The sequence below is a fragment of the Mustela erminea genome, chromosome 4 (genome assembly GCF_009829155.1).
Source record: "Mustela erminea isolate mMusErm1 chromosome 4, mMusErm1.Pri, whole genome shotgun sequence".
In the NCBI taxonomy this organism is placed as follows: domain Eukaryota; kingdom Metazoa; phylum Chordata; class Mammalia; order Carnivora; family Mustelidae; genus Mustela; species Mustela erminea.
The window spans coordinates 141,028,742-141,045,288 of record NC_045617.1 but is presented as its reverse complement, the minus strand read 5'-3'; the positions used below and the strand labels follow the sequence as shown (position 1 = coordinate 141,045,288).

Here is a 16,547-nt window from a genome sequence, read left to right as displayed (position 1 = left end):
TATTGATAAGCGTTAAACCAGGTCTGTCATTCAGAAATTCAAAAAAGTCTTAAAGTCTTCATTCGCAGAGCCAAAATAGCAGTAACTGCAGACAACTGCTCTGCTCACTTTCTGTATAAAATTGTCAGCATAGAAACAGCATAAATCATTTCAGCCTTAAAAAAGCAAGTTAAAACACTTTAATATTGTCCACTGCTTGATCAAAACTTTAAGACATGATTTGCTGAAACTGGGAGTGTGCTTATATATGAAATCGTCTTAAGGTTAAATTCAGTTCTGCATGTTCTTTTCTTTCTTTTCCTCCAATGTAAAAACAAGTTCTTCAACTAAAGCAAGCCTAGTGAGCCTACACGCGAATTCTGTGTGCTGGCTGTTTAGTTTGGGAGTAGAGAGAGAATTTTTTAAATAGTAAGTTACTTTAAATAGAAATCAGAGTATAAAAGACATTCCTCATAAGGAATGCTGTTCTCCTAATCCAAATAAAGTAGCTTTTAGAATACTTTTTGATCATTAAAAAAAATTGCAACCCTACTTTCTGAGTACCTAAAAAGAAAGAAAAGCTTTTCAGTTTGGTCTGATTCATTCATTCCTTTTTCCTTCCTCCCAAAGGAATAGACAGTCTCTTAAAGTTCGAGAGCATAAAGTTTTGGGACCATACGTAGATGGTTTATCCCAGCTGGCTGTCACTAGTTTTGAGGTAAGTGTCAATTAAAAACTGGCAATAAATCGAAACATGTAGGTAATGTTGAGCATATTTTCATGTGAGTGCTTTCTAGCATATTGGTACCATGCACGGTCTCAGAAACCCAGTAGCAGCATACCCCACACAGAAATAAAGGGCTTTGACCTGCTTTGTTGTGAAGGCACGACAGTGTGGCCGAGAGGCTCGGCAGTGTGAATTGCGAATATTTTCTTTCATGCCACCTTGTTGAAACTCTGCTCCCCAAGGTTGTCAATGGTGTCCTTCTAGAGCAACCTGGACACACACAAGCAGTGCTGGGCAATTCATTCATTCCCTTTCCGCTGACAGGGTCTCCTGTGCTCATTTCCATCACCCTTCAGTCTTCTGGTTCTGTTTTCCTGACTCGCTCCCCCCCCCATTGACTGACCCATCTCCTTCTGCAGCTCCTTGATTTGTACACCCTCTTACATCCCGACGTGATGTTTTAGCCTGCCTTCTGCCATCACTGCTTCGGAAACCCCTAAAACAGCCCGGTCTCTGTTGCTGGAGAATCCCCACCCAAGAGTGTGCCAAGGCATCCTCTACCTGGTCGTGCTGTCCCTGGCTTGTGGCCGTCCCACCATCCCCTCAGACTGATGAAAGTTAATCTGTGAGCTAACTCTCCCCAGCCATCTAGATGAAGACGTTTTTAGTGTCGCTCAGATGAGAAACAGAGTGCAGCCATCACTTGAAAAGCACCCAGATTCTGAAATGAAGGGCAACTTCTCGGGGTCAAGGTGCTGAATCGGGGGTGTGGTTCACAGCTCAGTGCAGTCAGCTCCCTGCTCTCTCACCCTGTCACTTACTAGTAAGAGCCACCCCTGCCCTGTATCTCGCTAGATGTGGTTAAAGTTACTTGAGCTCCGTGAACGTCCATGTTCTGTGGCTAACATTAGGGGAATATTGGTTTTACAAAGTTCACACGTCTAACATTGTGTAAGAGCCCGTGGGTTCCAGGCGCTCGAAGATGAATAAGCCTTCCCTGTCACTGGAGGGTCACGGTGTCGGCCGAGGGGGCACGTCGTCAAGCCGTCTGTGGCTCTGCAGAGTCATTAAGCACAGGAGAGTTAGTCACATAAAGTCACCAGTGTGACTGAGTGTCTGGAGTGCTCCATGAACATTAGCTCTTCCCCCCCCAGGAAGTAAAAAGAGGTGTAAAAAGAGGTGCTAAACAGAGAAAGGGGACAATTGCGGAGTGGCCAGAATCGAGGGAACATTTCCTATTCTAGAAGGTGGTGAGAGGTGGAGGCTCAGCCATTGCCCTGTGGAAGCCAGTCGGAGAGGCGGTCCTTATGGAAGGGCAGTGCCGGGCGCACCCTGGGAGGTCATTACTCCGTGTACTCGTGGGCAGGACTGTGTTCCTGTGTTTGCGCTTCTAATGGGTTCCTTCTCCTCGCCTCTAGGATATTGAGTCATTGATGTCTGAGGGAAATAAGTCTCGGACGGTCGCTGCGACCAACATGAATGAGGAAAGCAGCCGCTCCCATGCTGTGTTCAACATCATAATCACACAGACACTTTATGACCTGCAGTCTGGGGTAAGAGCCCGGGGACAGCCTCCAGGGGCAGGAAAGGAACGCACACGTCCCGCAGGGCTGGAGGGCTTCGTGGTTGGATTCGGTGGCTGGGAATTTCATGCTGGCTTTGCTGCTTACTACATAAGCTACTTAAATTGTTCCACTTATGAGGTCTTCCTTTATATATAACTTAAAAAAAAATTGCGTTTCTTGTGTAAACTCCATGAACAGCAGTGATGTCACCATACAGCTTTTAATATGTAGCCTTTCATCCTGAAATTCCCCTAAAAACGACTGAGTCTACCTCATCGCCATTAAGGGCTATTAGAGAGGAAACCACAACACTTTTTCAAAATAAGAGGATTTTGACCTAAATATGCAGGAATCCTCATGTGTTTCCTCAAAGGCACAGAAAATCTCTGGCTTCCTGACCAGATCCCGGAAAGCTGAGGACACATGCTCCCCAGCGACATGCAAACACTCTTCCCGCAGCAGTTCAGTGATGGGCGCCTGGCCGGCTCAGGTGCAGACAAGCATGTGACTCTTAATCCCAGGGGTTGTGAGTTCGAGCCCTACACTGGGTGCAGAGATGACTTGAATGAATAAAAGTAAAAACTTAAATAAAAAGTAAAAACTAATAAAGCAAAAACTTAAAAAAAAAATAAAATTGACCGTGACATGGCGAGTCCCCATGGCTCCACCCCTGCCCTGTTGTGGAGGCAGGTCTGCTCGGCTGCCCTCGGTTACGGAGCAGACGTCTGCGTAGATGTGTGCGTTTGCCCTCACGTGTGCTGTTTCTCTCTTGTTCCTGCAACCAGAACTCGGGAGAGAAGGTCAGTAAGGTCAGCCTGGTGGACTTGGCAGGTAGCGAGAGAGTGTCCAAAACAGGAGCTGCAGGAGAACGACTCAAAGAAGGCAGCAACATTAACAAGTAAGGTGGCCGGTGGGACTTGGGGTCTCCCAGCAGCCTCACACCCAGCTTCCCAGGTGTCCGGCTGTGTCCGGGGTGGGGGGTGGGGCTTGGGGTGCCAGAAGGGAATGGATGGTTCTGGTGGCAGGTGCGCCTGAGTCTGTGTAGCTTTAGTAAACAGAGTTGAAGAAAACCGACAGCCCTGTCTCTCCTGAAATGCATGAGGTTTGTGTGAAGCTACACGTTGCACCGCTGTGCGTGTCATCATCGTGGCTAGTGTGGTCTTAGGTAAAGGCCAATCACAGCCTTGTCAATCGAATCGTATCTTAGATGAACCCGAGGAGCTGCCTCTGAAAAGAAAACCTGCTTTGAATCCCTTTGTACAGCTGATACCGCTTCAGCGTCAGCGCCTGACAAAACTTAACAGTCGTCCCATAGCTGCCACGCTGAAATCTCAGGGTTTGCCTTGGGAGCCTGCGGTGTGCCCTGTGCTGTCCTAGGGGCTGGAAGAGATCAGGGTGGTGCAGGGTGTGTAGGAGTTCGCCAGGCAGACAAAAGAGATGCAGGTGTTCAGCACAGGCAAGTGGAGGGCTTGTTCTTTTCCATAATGTGGTACCCCAGGATGGTTCCTGCCGGGCAAGAGGGGTGTTGCTTTCCCACTCAAGAGGGAGCGGAGTTTGCATTTAAGAGTGTGCACTCCAGTCAGACTGCCAGAGTTTCATCCTTCCTTCGCCTCTCTGTGCTTGCTTCTTCTCATCTGTAAATGGGGATCCTAGCAGTCCCTACTTTGTAGACTTGCTAGAGTCTTGCTGGGCATGTATGCCCAGGATGCACTTCGAGCAGTGCCTGGCCCGTCTTGTGTGCACTGAATCAATACTATTTGCTGTAGTTAATATTTTTATAATCTGTACAAATAGCGTAATCATCATCATTATTCCAAGTTCAGCAGAAAGTAGTTGAGTTCGTATTTGTAACATCTCTCTCTCTCTTGAGACATAATAACTTGGGTTTTATTTAGGACAGAAGGTGACAAGAAGCAGTCTATGCAGGAACCCGTTTGTGCGGCTTGCCCTTTAAAATGACGCGAGCATGTTATAATTTTAGTGTGCTGAAGTTTAAAATTAGAAGGCAGATATCACCCCCTCTATCAGCTGGACAGAGCGGCACTCGCTGAAGAGACTGCTGCTTTAGGGGGTTAATCTTGCGGTCATCCTGTCTCCTGCTCTCATAACAAAGGGTTTGGCTGTATTTCATGACCAAGCACTGTAGGAGCCCAGGCTGGCACCGCAGCTCAGCGTTCCACAGTGGGCTCGAGGGCAGGGATGGGAAAGCAGAAGTGGGGTATGAGGGAGCAGGTATCAACGGACAGATTGTCACCCGTCCGGGAGATTTGTTTACTGGTGCTCAGCCACACTAGCCCTTTGCCTTCAGGCTGGACTTGTGGGAAAACAGTAGAAGTTCTGTGCCGAGAATCTGTGAGAATGTCGGGCATGGCTGGCTGTGATTTGAAATGCTTCCTAACTTCTGCTGACCCGTAGTGTGATCCCGCGAGGTTCTGAATGGTGCATATGTAATCACTCATCTGATCCACCCACCAGCCTTGGTGGGGGCGGGGGGGGGGGGGGGGAGTCTGTTATCCCTGTTTTACAGGAGAGGAGACAGGACAGAGAGGGATTAAATAATGTGCCCCAAGTGTCAGAGCTCTAAGTGTGGGTCTGGATTTGGCTGTGGGCAGTCTGGCTTCAGAGCCCCATGGAGTACCAGCGGTGACCATGTGTTCTGTTTGCCTGCAAGAGTTCTACCTCATGCTTGGTCCTGGAGTCCCGTTAGTAGCGCCCTCTTCAGTTTGGCCACTGAATTACATATGGTCCCAAACAGGAGTGCCTCCAGACCACGTAATAACGTGATTTACATCCCCTGCAACACTCTCTCTTCCATAATGCCCTACTGAATTGAGTGGAATGCTCTTAGCATCCTGCTGTCTTTCCTTATTTATACACTGGGTTTTTCACAAATGGATCTGGATTTCCTGCTGCTAGTCAGTGATAGCTGATCCTCATTGTGGAGGTTCTTTATAGTTATCCGAGCGCTTTCATATGCTCTGTTTCATGTAAGGCTCCTAGTAGGTATTTTTATCTCTGTTTATAGATGAGGCAACTAATGCTTGAAGACATTCAAGTAATACGAATAAAGGCTGAGCTGACATTTATTATGTGCTGTGTGTTTGGCACTGCAGTCAATGCTAGGGATGCAAGAGAAATTCAGATATTCTTGTAGACACTATTGCCTCCCCACCGCCCCCCCATAGGCCCCCATCCTAATTCCCAAAACTTGTGCATCTGTGACCGCGCAACGCAGAGAACTTGGCAGGTGTGATGAATTAAGGTTCTGAGAAGAGGAGATGATCCGGGTGAGCCTGCTGTAAGAACAAACCTCCTGTGAAGTGAAGAAGGGAGGCAGGAGGGCCAGCGCCGGTCAGAGTGATGGGGGGTGACGAAGCCCTCCCCTTCCGTCCCGTGTTTGACAGTGAAGGAAGGGACCACGATCCAAGGAACGCAGGCAGCTTGTAGGAGCTGGAACAGGCGAGGCAACAGTCCCATCTCCTCTGGCTTCTAAAAGGAGCGCAGCCCTGCGGACACCCTCATGGCCCAGTGAGACACGTACCGGACTCCCGGCCATCCAGAGCTCTAATAGCTGTGAGAGCTTTGTGTTAGGGTTACTTGTCACAGCCTGAATCCTGCCCTTGAGGAGCACATAGTTTAGGACAACAGGAGGTCACTTCACTTGAAAAAATGAAAGGAAGGAGGATATTTTTTCTTTGACGAGACAACACTGAGAGATCCTGTATCAGCCAACGCTGATGCATGGAACTGTTGTTTGTGTGACACCGTTACCCGCCTTTGGATGTCTGCTGAGTTGGCCTTGTGCTTTTCCCAAAAACAAACAAACAAACAAACAAACTGGCTCCAAGGGAACAGAGATGCCCCGGGTCCTTTTCCACTGTGCCTTAGTCCAGGGCTGTCTTCTTCACCCCACACACCTCTCTGGTCTCCCTCGGCAGGTGCCTGTGCCCCAGGAGCCCACTCTGGACCCAGGTCTCCAGCCCGTCCTCCAGCTTTTCTCTGTGGTCGTGGGGATGTAGCAACTGCATGAACAGGACATCTTGCCATTAAGTGGTTCCCTGACATCTGCAGAGCTGTCTGGGAGACCTTCGTGGAAATTGGCCCTCTGTCCCTTACCGGCCATTCCAAAATCCAGAATGCTCTGAAAACCAAGCGCTTTTCTTTTTTTCTTCACAGCTTACATGTGGGTAGAGCCTCCCCTGAACTCTTGTGAGGCTGTCTCTATTCTTTGTCTGTGTTTATAGTTTCTGTTTACTCGAGTAGCATGGCCATTTGTAAGTTTAGCTGTAGAAATGCAAATAGATGTTACTACGGGCTGCTGTCCCAGATCTGCCCGTGGTCATGTATAATGCATGCACTGCACTTCCTGAAATTCAAAATATTCTGCATTTCCACACCCAGGTGGCCCCAAGGATTTCAGGCGAGAGGCGCGCACCTGCCCATCTTTGATCCGTGTAGCCCATGTGTGTTGAGGACTAGATGCGCATAAGAGCAAGGGGAGGGGTAGATGGGACTCTGGCCTTGGGAAGGTCCAGATCCAGTGGGGAAGGACTGAGGGGAGTCTGGCTACATTAAGCGCCATGGAAGCTTGCCCAGAGAGGGGCAGTGGGAACACAGCAACAGCGCAGCTGGAAGGCTCAGAGAGGGCTTCCCAGAGGAGACACTGGAATTTCTTCGTTACAGAAACTAGCTGCGTGACCTCTGGGTGCCTCTGTTTTGTCAGCTGTAAAACATGGCTGAGGAAACAGCCCTGTGAGCAAGGCAACTATGGGCATTAAATTAGTTACTATTAGTAAGTGCGCATCATGTAGTGGGCTCTGTGTCAGTGTGTACTAACCAAATAAAATAAATAGTAAATTGAAAGGGGCTGCCTGATGGCACCACAAATGGCTTTTTAAGCCTTAAAGTCAATGCCCCCTTGAGTGCTAAATTTAAAGAAATCTCTGACATGTGTCCTGCGCTTTCTGTTGGCCCATTTGGGCTTCTCTTAATGGAACATAGTAATCCTCTTACGCAGACCGGTCAGGGACTTCACACAGACATTAGTGTCTGCTTAATGGGCTCCGAACTGAGGAGCTTCGTCTCTCCTTAAGCTCTTAAGAGCGTTAAAGCACACATTATTCCTTTATTTGGAGAGCTAAGGTGCTGCGCGGCTGCACCGCCACAGCCTGTTCTGGGAGCAGGAGGAGTAGGTCTGTAGACCATCCTCGCAGGGGAAATAGCCGAAAACGCCGTCTGTCGCTCGGCCTGTCTGCTGAGGATGGAGTGAGGAAGTCTGTCCCCGAGGCTGGAGGCCAGCGGGCTCGCTTCTCGGGGCGCTCATTCACATCATGGGATGCTCGCTGAAACCCCTGGGAATGTCACTGAAAAAGGTTCTGTCCTTCTCAGTAATGGCCAGTTATAAAGTGCAAACAGTGCTCCTCTAATGAGTATCATTCCTAGTCTCCGTTCCATTTCAGTCACTGTGGCTGATTATAAAATGTATATTAAACATTTCCCCGAAGGGGTTCTACTCCACATTTGTTCTACGGATGCAGATATATGTTCTTTTAGGATTCTGTCCAATAACTTATGTGACAATACAGTAAAGTATAAGCATAGTATCTCTAATGGGTCGTGAGTCTCATTCCTCCTTTTTCTCTTCTTGAGTACTTCCCAGGACTCTTAATCATGTTTTCTCAGAAATCTCACTTAAATGGATATTGCCTGCATAACCAAACGTGAACTTGTACCTGGGGAGAGTAAAAATGGCCCAATTCTGTCCATTATTCAAGGGCTGGTAGGGGTCCTTATCAATGTACCTCTTACCCATTGCAGGGTCCACATATGTGGGGGAAAATTCTGAATAAACATCTTTGCATTTAACGTGACAGACACACAAAGGACAGAGCAAAAATCTCCTTGGGAGGCAGTGGTCACATGTTTTGGGGCATGTGGCATTGTGACTTCATGGTTTCTCAAAGCATTTTTGGGAAATCCTAGTTTCTCAGGAGGCTCTGGGCAGAAAAAGACCCTTGGACAAATAATTTTGATCAAAGCTGCTTACAGCAGCCTCCCTTCGGAGACTCATGAATCCCATGTAACTTGAACTTACTCCCTGAACTTATTTGATGACAGAATTCTAGGTATTACATCTACTAAAATCTGCAGAAAAAATATTCAAGAGAACTCATTTTTTGAAATGTTTGTGTATACTTGATTTCACCATGGCACTTGAAACAGAAATGAGACTGGGAATGGTACTTGTTACACTTTGCGCTTTATTGGACTTGATTGACTTGCATCGGCCACCAGAAATCAGTAGGGAGTGGGACGAGGCCTGTTTTGCAAGGTCACAGCTTTCTTTCCTCTCCTGCCACAGGATGGGATTGTCCTTGCCCCCAGTTTGCCACACATATTCTTTGCATTTTCCCTTTACTGTTAAGAGTGGAGACTTACCGGGGAAAAGTACTAACTCAAGTCCACTAACTTCAACATCTTTCAACTTTCTTTAAAAGCAAAGGATTGCATTTTTCTGAAAGCAACAGCTTTAGTGACGACCAAAATGATGGATTTCTTTTCCTCATTTAACAAGAAGCCCAAGGGCTGGTACAGCACCTCAAAAATGTCGGCAACGAACCTTAGTGTGTGTTCGGGTCGTCCTCATGACCTCAAGATGACTCTATCATTCCAGGCATTGTAGTCTTATCTGTGTTCCACACTACAGAGGGAAAGGAAGGGCAAAGGACCACTGGCTTCTGGCTTATGTCTACGGAATATGTACCTTTTCTACCAGAACAATAGCTTTCTTGGAAGCCCCACCCGGTAATGTCACCCTGCATCTCATTGGCCAGAGAGCTGTTTCATGGCTTCGCAAAGCTGCAGAGGACTCTGCAAAGTGGAGTTTTTAGCCCAGCATAAGCCTCCCAGCAAAATCAGGGTTTTGTTAGCAAGTAAAAAAGGCAGAGGGGATACCATTTCCCTTTTTCTCTCAAACATCCATAGAGAGTACCAAAGCCAGCATCGAATCAGTCCTTTTTAGAAAGAGACCCATGTTCTGTTCTTCAGTGTACTTTAGACTCAGTTTTACTCAGCAGATACTGACTGATTTCTGTAAGCCAGGCACAGTAATAATGGTATGCTCTAGAATGGTCTCCGCTCTCAAAGCAATCAAAACCTTAAGTAGAAAGAGAGAAATACACATTTAGGTAACTCTAGCAAAGTTTAATAACTATTGAACTTAAGACCTTAGACAAAGATCACTAGAAGATAGGTAAAATCATATATTTGAAAGCCATCCCAGAGAGTGTAGATAACTGACATCACATCATATCTACTCCTAAGGGAAGGAATCTGGTGGTTAGGGTTTCAAGAGAAACTATGGAGGTTGGAGGAAGGCGTAGAAAAGGGGGGGGAAAAGTTATGACAATATTTTTCTCGTTGATTGTACTTATTAGAGCTGCTTTTATTTTTGATCCTCCTAGTTTTCTTAACTTTCTTAATGTCAAATTCTCTGTTGTTATAGTAGATAGGTAGATTTTAAAAATGTCAGTGTTAAAACATGGCTCTCTGTTCATAAATGTTATCCCCTAATCTAATCCTTCTGTCCTCCCCACTTACTCCGTGCCCACCGCGCCAGCCCAGGAGCTTGCCCAAAGGTTAGCAACTGCTTTACTATCTCCACCTCCCTGAGGTTCAGGGAAGGAGCTCTACTTTGGTAGAAGAGAAAGGTTCCTGGGACAATTTTTTCAGCCCCTCAGATGGGCAGACAGCCCCACCCTGTCCTGGAAACCTGGGAGCTGCCCATGTGCCTCCAGCATGAGAAGACAGCAGTATAGCAGGATCCATAATTTGTGATTTCGTTATATTCGTAAGCTCCCTAGGAATGAAGTTATGTTAAAATTCGCAAACCCACTGTTCAGTTTTCACACGCGGTTTTTGAGATCCTGCAAGCGCCTGCATCACTGCTCCCGGGTGGAAGGTCGCAGGGAGGGGTGGCATCATGGCTCCCTGGTCACTGGGTGACCGGGTTACCTCCCACCCACCGTGGAAGTTTCCTCACCCTGCAGGTTTATTCTCTTTGTTCCAAGGAGGCAGCAAGTTGAGACAGAGGCCTTGTTTTGAACGTGTGCACGCGATCTGGGAAAAGGCTTCCACTAGTGATAAGCTTCCCTCAATGGTGCAAGTTACAGGACACAGCACGCAGGAAACAGAGTCACGTGACCGTGCCTGGCCAGCCCCAGAGTCACGTGATCGATCACGTCTGCCCTGCTCCGCCCCTCCCCTGTGGCTCAGGTGCTGACGTGCTTACGTATTGGACGTGCTGACGTGCTGGACGTGCTGAGGGGATGTCCTGACGCAGCGTGCACGTGGTGTCATGGGCAGTGCCGAAGCTATGCTGCCCTTTATCTTTTTCTCTCAAAGCCCTCATTTTAATTTTTTTGTGTCTTGCTTAGGAGTGCCAGGAACTCTCCCTTTTTACTTCTCACACTTTAGAATTAGAAAATCGCAGCGGTTGCCACCAAAGTCGGATCTTGTCTCCTCTGTGATGAAAAATACATGACCAGCCCAGGAAGGGTTTGCGCATAAAGGGCACTGTTCACTCGAGAATCGCGGGTTATTGACCTTGGAGTCGTGGAGCTTTTTATAGTCTGTATCAACTAAATTGATTTCTGCTGTTTTTAAGTACTAAAAATGGATATAGTTTGAAGAACTGTTTTCAACTGAAAATTTTATTTCAGTAGTTGCAAAATGTGAACAATGCCCTGTATTCTATAATCAGAAATGTGATTTTGCCTTAATGTTGAATTCCTATTTTCTTCTATTTCATATATATATGCCATTTTCTTACTTTTTAAATATAATTTTATTTCATCATAAGTGTACTCTTCAGTTCCCATGCCACCAACCCCTTCCCACCTAGTGACCATAAATTTGTTCTCTAGAGTTAAGAGTTTGCTTATTGGTTTGTCTGTCTCTCTCTCTCTCTTTTTTTCCTTTGCGCATCTTGTTTCCTGAATTCCACATATGAGTGAAATCATATGGTATTCATATTTCTTTGAGTTATTTTGCTTCACATTATACTTCTCTAGTTCTATCCATGATGTTGGAAAGGGCATGATTTCATTCTTTTTTATGGCCGAGTAATATTCCATTGTGTATATACTTTGTATCTATTTATCTGGATAAATGGGCTGGATAAATTGGGCTACTTCCATAATTTGGCTATTATAAATAATACTGTGATAAACATGGGGGTGCATGTGGATTTTGGGGATAAATATCCATTAAGGTAATTACTGGGCAGTAGGAGAGTTCTATTTTTAGTTTTTTGAGGAAGCTCCCTTCTGTTTTCCACAGTGGTTGCACCAGCTTGCATTCCCACCAATTCTGTGAGAGACTTCCTTTTTCTCCACATCCACACCAATGCTTGTTTCTTGACTTTTAGCCATTCTGACAGGTGTGAGGTGATACCTCATTGTAGTGTTGATTTGCATTTCCTTGAAGATGCCTGATGTTGAGCATCTTTTCATGTGTCTGTTGGCCGTCTATGTGTCTTCAGAGAAATGTCTTTTCATGTCTTCTGCCCATTTTTCATTGGATTATTTGTCTTTGGGTCTTGTTTTGGCTCCTTATTGGATATGTCATTTGCAACTATCTTCTTATATTCAGTAGGTTGCCTTTTAGTTTGGTTGACTGTTTCCTTCTTCATACAGAAACTTTTCATTTTGATGTAGTCTGAGTAATTTATTTTTGCCATTTTCTTTAATTTTGTTACCTTCGGGAGGACTGATAGAGTGATTGAACTTGAATATTTTTAAACAACTGTATCGAGAAATAGTTCACATACACATCCTTTACCACTTTAAAATGTACAGTTTCGCAGCTTTATTATGTTCAGAGTGTATAACCATTGCCACAATCTAATTTGAAAACATTTTCATCATCCCCAAAGTAAGCTTGTGTCCATGTCATTCCCCAGTCACACCACCACAACCGCTACCTTCATCTCTACAGATTTCAGCTCTTCTGGGTGTTTTGTATAAATGGCATCAATAGGTGGCTGTATTAGTTTCCCAGTGTGGTAACAGATTACAAACTGGGTGGCTTATAACAATAGAAAGTTCTGGAAGCCACAAATCCAAAATCAAGGGATTGGCCAGGTTTGTTCCTTCTTTGTAGCTCAGAGGGAAAATCCGTTTCATGCCTCTTTCCTACCTTCTAGTGGTTGCTAAAGCTCCTTGACCTTCCTTGTTTTGTAGATGTATTGCTCCCATCTCTGCCTCTCTCTTCACATGGCCTCCCCCCTGTTGCCTGGATGTCTTCTTCACGTGGCCTTCTTACAAGGCACCAGTCGGTAGATTACAGCCCTCCTTCAGCCACTATGATCTCATCTTAACTAATTACATCTGCAGGGACCCTCTTTTCAAATAAGAATACATCTGAGGTTCTGGTGGACATGAATTTTGGGTAGACACTCTTCAACCCAGGACCTTGGCCTTTGGTGTTTGGCTTCTTTCACTTACCAGAATTTTTCCGGGTTTATTCATGTTGTAGGTTATATCAGAATCTTCTCTTGTGGCTGAATAATATTCCATTGTGAGGACATACCACATTTTATTCATCCCTTCATCATTTGACGGACAGACACTTGGGTGGTTTCTACATTCTGGCTGTTGTGACTAACACTGCTATGAAAATTCATGTACATGGTTTTGTGTGGGCAAATGTTTTCATTTCCTTTGGGGGTGGATTTAACTTGTGAATCTGTCAGTTGTATTGTACATATTTATGTCACTGCAGGAATGGCTGTCATTTAAAATTCTGGCTCGTTTTCTACCCCTTGATTTTGCCTTTGTATTTCAGTGATTTTTCAAATGACTCACCTTTAAGATTATGTTTTGTGAGAAACATGCTTTCTTTCAACTCATTTCATGGAAGTCTATTGTTAACATTAAAAAGAAAACTAGTCTTTCATGCTAAACTCTGGTTTCCTGTGGAAAGTGCGCTTGGCGCTCGGCCGTGACACAGAAGGTTGTCCTTCATCCCTCAGTTTAACAGATCCGTTGTTTCTGTGGTGCTCTTTTCTGTGGTGCAGAAAACATTTATTAAGTACCAGGGAACACTCATGAGCTTCAACCAGTGGTTCTCAGGCTCTCAGAATTACCAGTGCTGGTGAAAGCACTGAGTGGTGGGTCCCACTACAAGTGTCTGAGTCGGTAGGTCTGGAGTGTGGTGGGGTCTGAGAATGTGCATTTGTAACAAGGTCCCAAGTCTTGCTGGTGCTGCTGGTCCCAGCACCACGTTTTGAGAATCATGGGCCTAGGCAGCTAAATCCTTGTGTCACTTTGGGCATTGTTCAACCAGGGCTTCTTAAAATTTAATGTGCCTGTGAATCACCTGGAAATATCCTTAACTGGTTCTGACTCTGTAGGTGTGGGGAGGCTTCCAAGAGTCTGTGTTTCTAAGCAGCTCTCAGGGGATCCCAGTGCTGCTTTGTGTAGCAGGTGTTGAAAGAGTAGCCATATGCTGTCCTCTGCTTGGGTGCGTCTTTGTTCTGTGCAATTGTAGAAACTCCACACTGAGTTGTGAAATAAGCTTGCCAGCTTTAACAGAAGAGCAGAATATACCTTGTAACTTGCAGAGAAAAGTTCTCTTCAAATTACGTGGTTACAGTGGACCACAAAATGAGAGGCCCAAATGGTCCAGATTAGCCCCAAAGAATAAATGGTTCAGACTCCCAGCGTAATATTTGGAGTCCATTAGAAGTCTCTGGAGTGATTATTAAACGTGTGTTTCCAGGTACTGAAATGTCTGTGTCATAGGTCTTGTGTACAGCGATTTTAAATTCATTCTTTTAAATGAATGGAGTTACTTTTTTGTTTCTCTCTATCTCAGCTTCTTGACAAATTAACATACACTTGATTGTATCAACTTGAGGGCCTGTTCTGCATATTTTATACTTATTCCCTGAAATGATTATTATTTTATGGAAACAATGTGAATATTCTATAAAGCTAATTAAATTTTTTTTTCTTTCGGCAGATCTCTTACAACCTTGGGGTTGGTTATATCATCGCTGGCTGACCAGGCAGCTGGCAAGGGTAAAAACAAATTTGTGCCTTATCGAGATTCAGTCCTCACTTGGCTTCTTAAGGTAATTCATTGTTCCAGCGTTCCTTTCCAACGAAAACTTGCCAGTTTCAGAGCTGGCAGCGGAAAGGTGTGTGCAGAGCTAGCCAAATACGCAGCCGCCCCCGACAACGCTTGCTCCTCATTCCCGGGAATGCAGAGTGAAAATGTGCCTCTCTTGCCCTTTTTACCCCAGTATAGTGCTGCTGCTTGACAGGCACTGTTGTTGTGACTATAGAGAAACCACACCTTGGCATAAAATTATTTGTGAAATACAAACCCATTTCCACAACACATCTCTTTGCTCACAGAGAATCACTCATGCGTGTTTTCAGCTTTCATCCTGCATGTTGTGCACAGAATGGGGCTCGCTTCCTAAGATGCTACTGGAAATATTTTGCAGGACAATTTGGGAGGCAACAGCCAGACCTCTATGATAGCCACCATCAGCCCGGCAGCAGACAACTACGAAGAGACCCTCTCCACCTTACGATACGCAGATCGAGCCAAAAGGATCGTTAACCATGCCGTCGTGAACGAGGACCCCAACGCCAAGGTCATCCGGGAGCTGCGCGAGGAAGTAGAGAAGCTGAAGGAGCAGCTCTCGCAGGCCGAGGTAAGACCAGCCCGGGGCTCCCCGTCTCCACGCGTCCCTGGCTGGTGGTTCTGGAGCAGGGAAGGGTGTCCTTGGCCTGTGGGTTTGGGTCATCTCCATGCCATTCAGCATCTCTGTGTTGATTGGCTGCTTCTGCATGCTAAGCGCGGTGCGGACAGTGTGAGTCATACCAGGCTTCTGTCCCAGTAGCTCAGCCGGCCGCTGAGGCAGCGGACGAGTAAGAGTCGGGGCTGCTGCTGGCTTGCTGTTGGCTTCAGTCGACCAGTTGGCCCTCGGCTGCAGATCTCACCCAGCGTGAAACCGGAGGGACCAACTATGTCGTTTTTATTTTATTTTATTTTATAAAGATTTGCTTATTCATTTTAGAGAGAGAGTGAGAGTAGGGGGAGGGGCCGAGGCAGAGGGGGAGAGAGAAGCTCAAGCAGACTCCCTGCTGAGTGTGGAGCCTGGCACAGGGCTCCGTCCCAGGACCCTGAGATCATGACCCGAGCTGAAATCAAGAGTCAGATGCTTAACTGACTGAGCCACCCAGGCACCCCAGATGTGTTGTCTTTATTATTTTTATTTTTATTTTTTTAAGATTTTATTTATTTATTTGAGAGAGAGAGAAAGCATGAGAGGGGAGAAGGTCAGAGGGAGAAGCTGACTCCCCGAGGAGTTGGGAGCCCGATGTGGGACTTGATCCCAGAACTCTAGGATCAGTGCCTGAGCCAAAGGCAGTGGCTTAACTAACTGAGCCACCCAGGTGTCCCTGTTTTTATTAACAGTGTAAATTATGCACCCATAGGCCTTATAATTTTCAGATTAGTTGGTTATATATTAATCTCTTCCTCAAGTCAGGGAAGACAGATAAATGTTGGGAACAATTCAGAAATCTCCTTTTTTTTTTTTTTAAATGTGTATCAGCTCCTGGCAGGAAACAAAATAGGTCATTTCTCATGGTTACTGTGTTTCCTTGGCTTTACCCAGCTTGAATAAACACACACTCTTCTAAGTCACTTGCTTGTAGCAAGCTGCTGGCTGAGGCGCTCTCTTGTTTGAAATAGGTAATAGGACTGAAACGAAGGCCAGGTGCCTGGGCTTACGTTGCGTGCTGGCCCATGCCTCATTTGGGTGCGTACCTAGGGCTGCGGAGGTCACATTCCTTCATACCACCTGCTTAAAATCCGCTTTGTCAGGACAGTATTAATCTGTGGGGGGGAAAGGGTGATAGATACTATTTTTTTTTAAGATTTTATTTATTTGACAGAAATCACAAGTAGACGGAGAGGCAGGCAGAGAGAGAGAGGGAAGCAGGCTCCCCGCCGAGCAGAGAGCCCGATGCGGGACTCGATCCCAGGACCCTGAGATCATGACCTGAGCCGAAAGCAGCGGCTTAACCCACTGAGCCACCCAGGCGCCCCAATAGATACTATTTTTTGAGCACTTTCTACCAGACTCTCTATCTGTCTATCACTGTATCTAGTCAAGAAAATAGTAAGAGATTGAGATAAACGGGCAGAAAGGAGTCAGAGCCAGGGATCTGAATGGTCTGTTCGTGGGTGATGGT

At 46.0% G+C, this 16,547-nt stretch overlaps 1 protein-coding gene across 4 annotated transcripts in view; it reads left to right on the top strand.

Moving 5' to 3' along the window:
* KIF13A (kinesin family member 13A) overlaps nt 1-16,547 on the top strand; it is a 204,700-nt gene that overhangs the window by 125,610 nt on the left and 62,543 nt on the right. For all 4 annotated transcript variants that reach the window (XM_032341186.1, XM_032341184.1, XM_032341185.1 and 1 more), the window contains exons 7-11: nt 610-697; nt 2,125-2,259; nt 3,057-3,169; nt 14,296-14,407; nt 14,786-14,998. In XM_032341186.1, the coding sequence (XP_032197077.1) occupies nt 610-697; nt 2,125-2,259; nt 3,057-3,169; nt 14,296-14,407; nt 14,786-14,998 (661 nt within the window). The remainder of the gene's footprint in view (nt 1-609; nt 698-2,124; nt 2,260-3,056; nt 3,170-14,295; nt 14,408-14,785; nt 14,999-16,547) is intronic.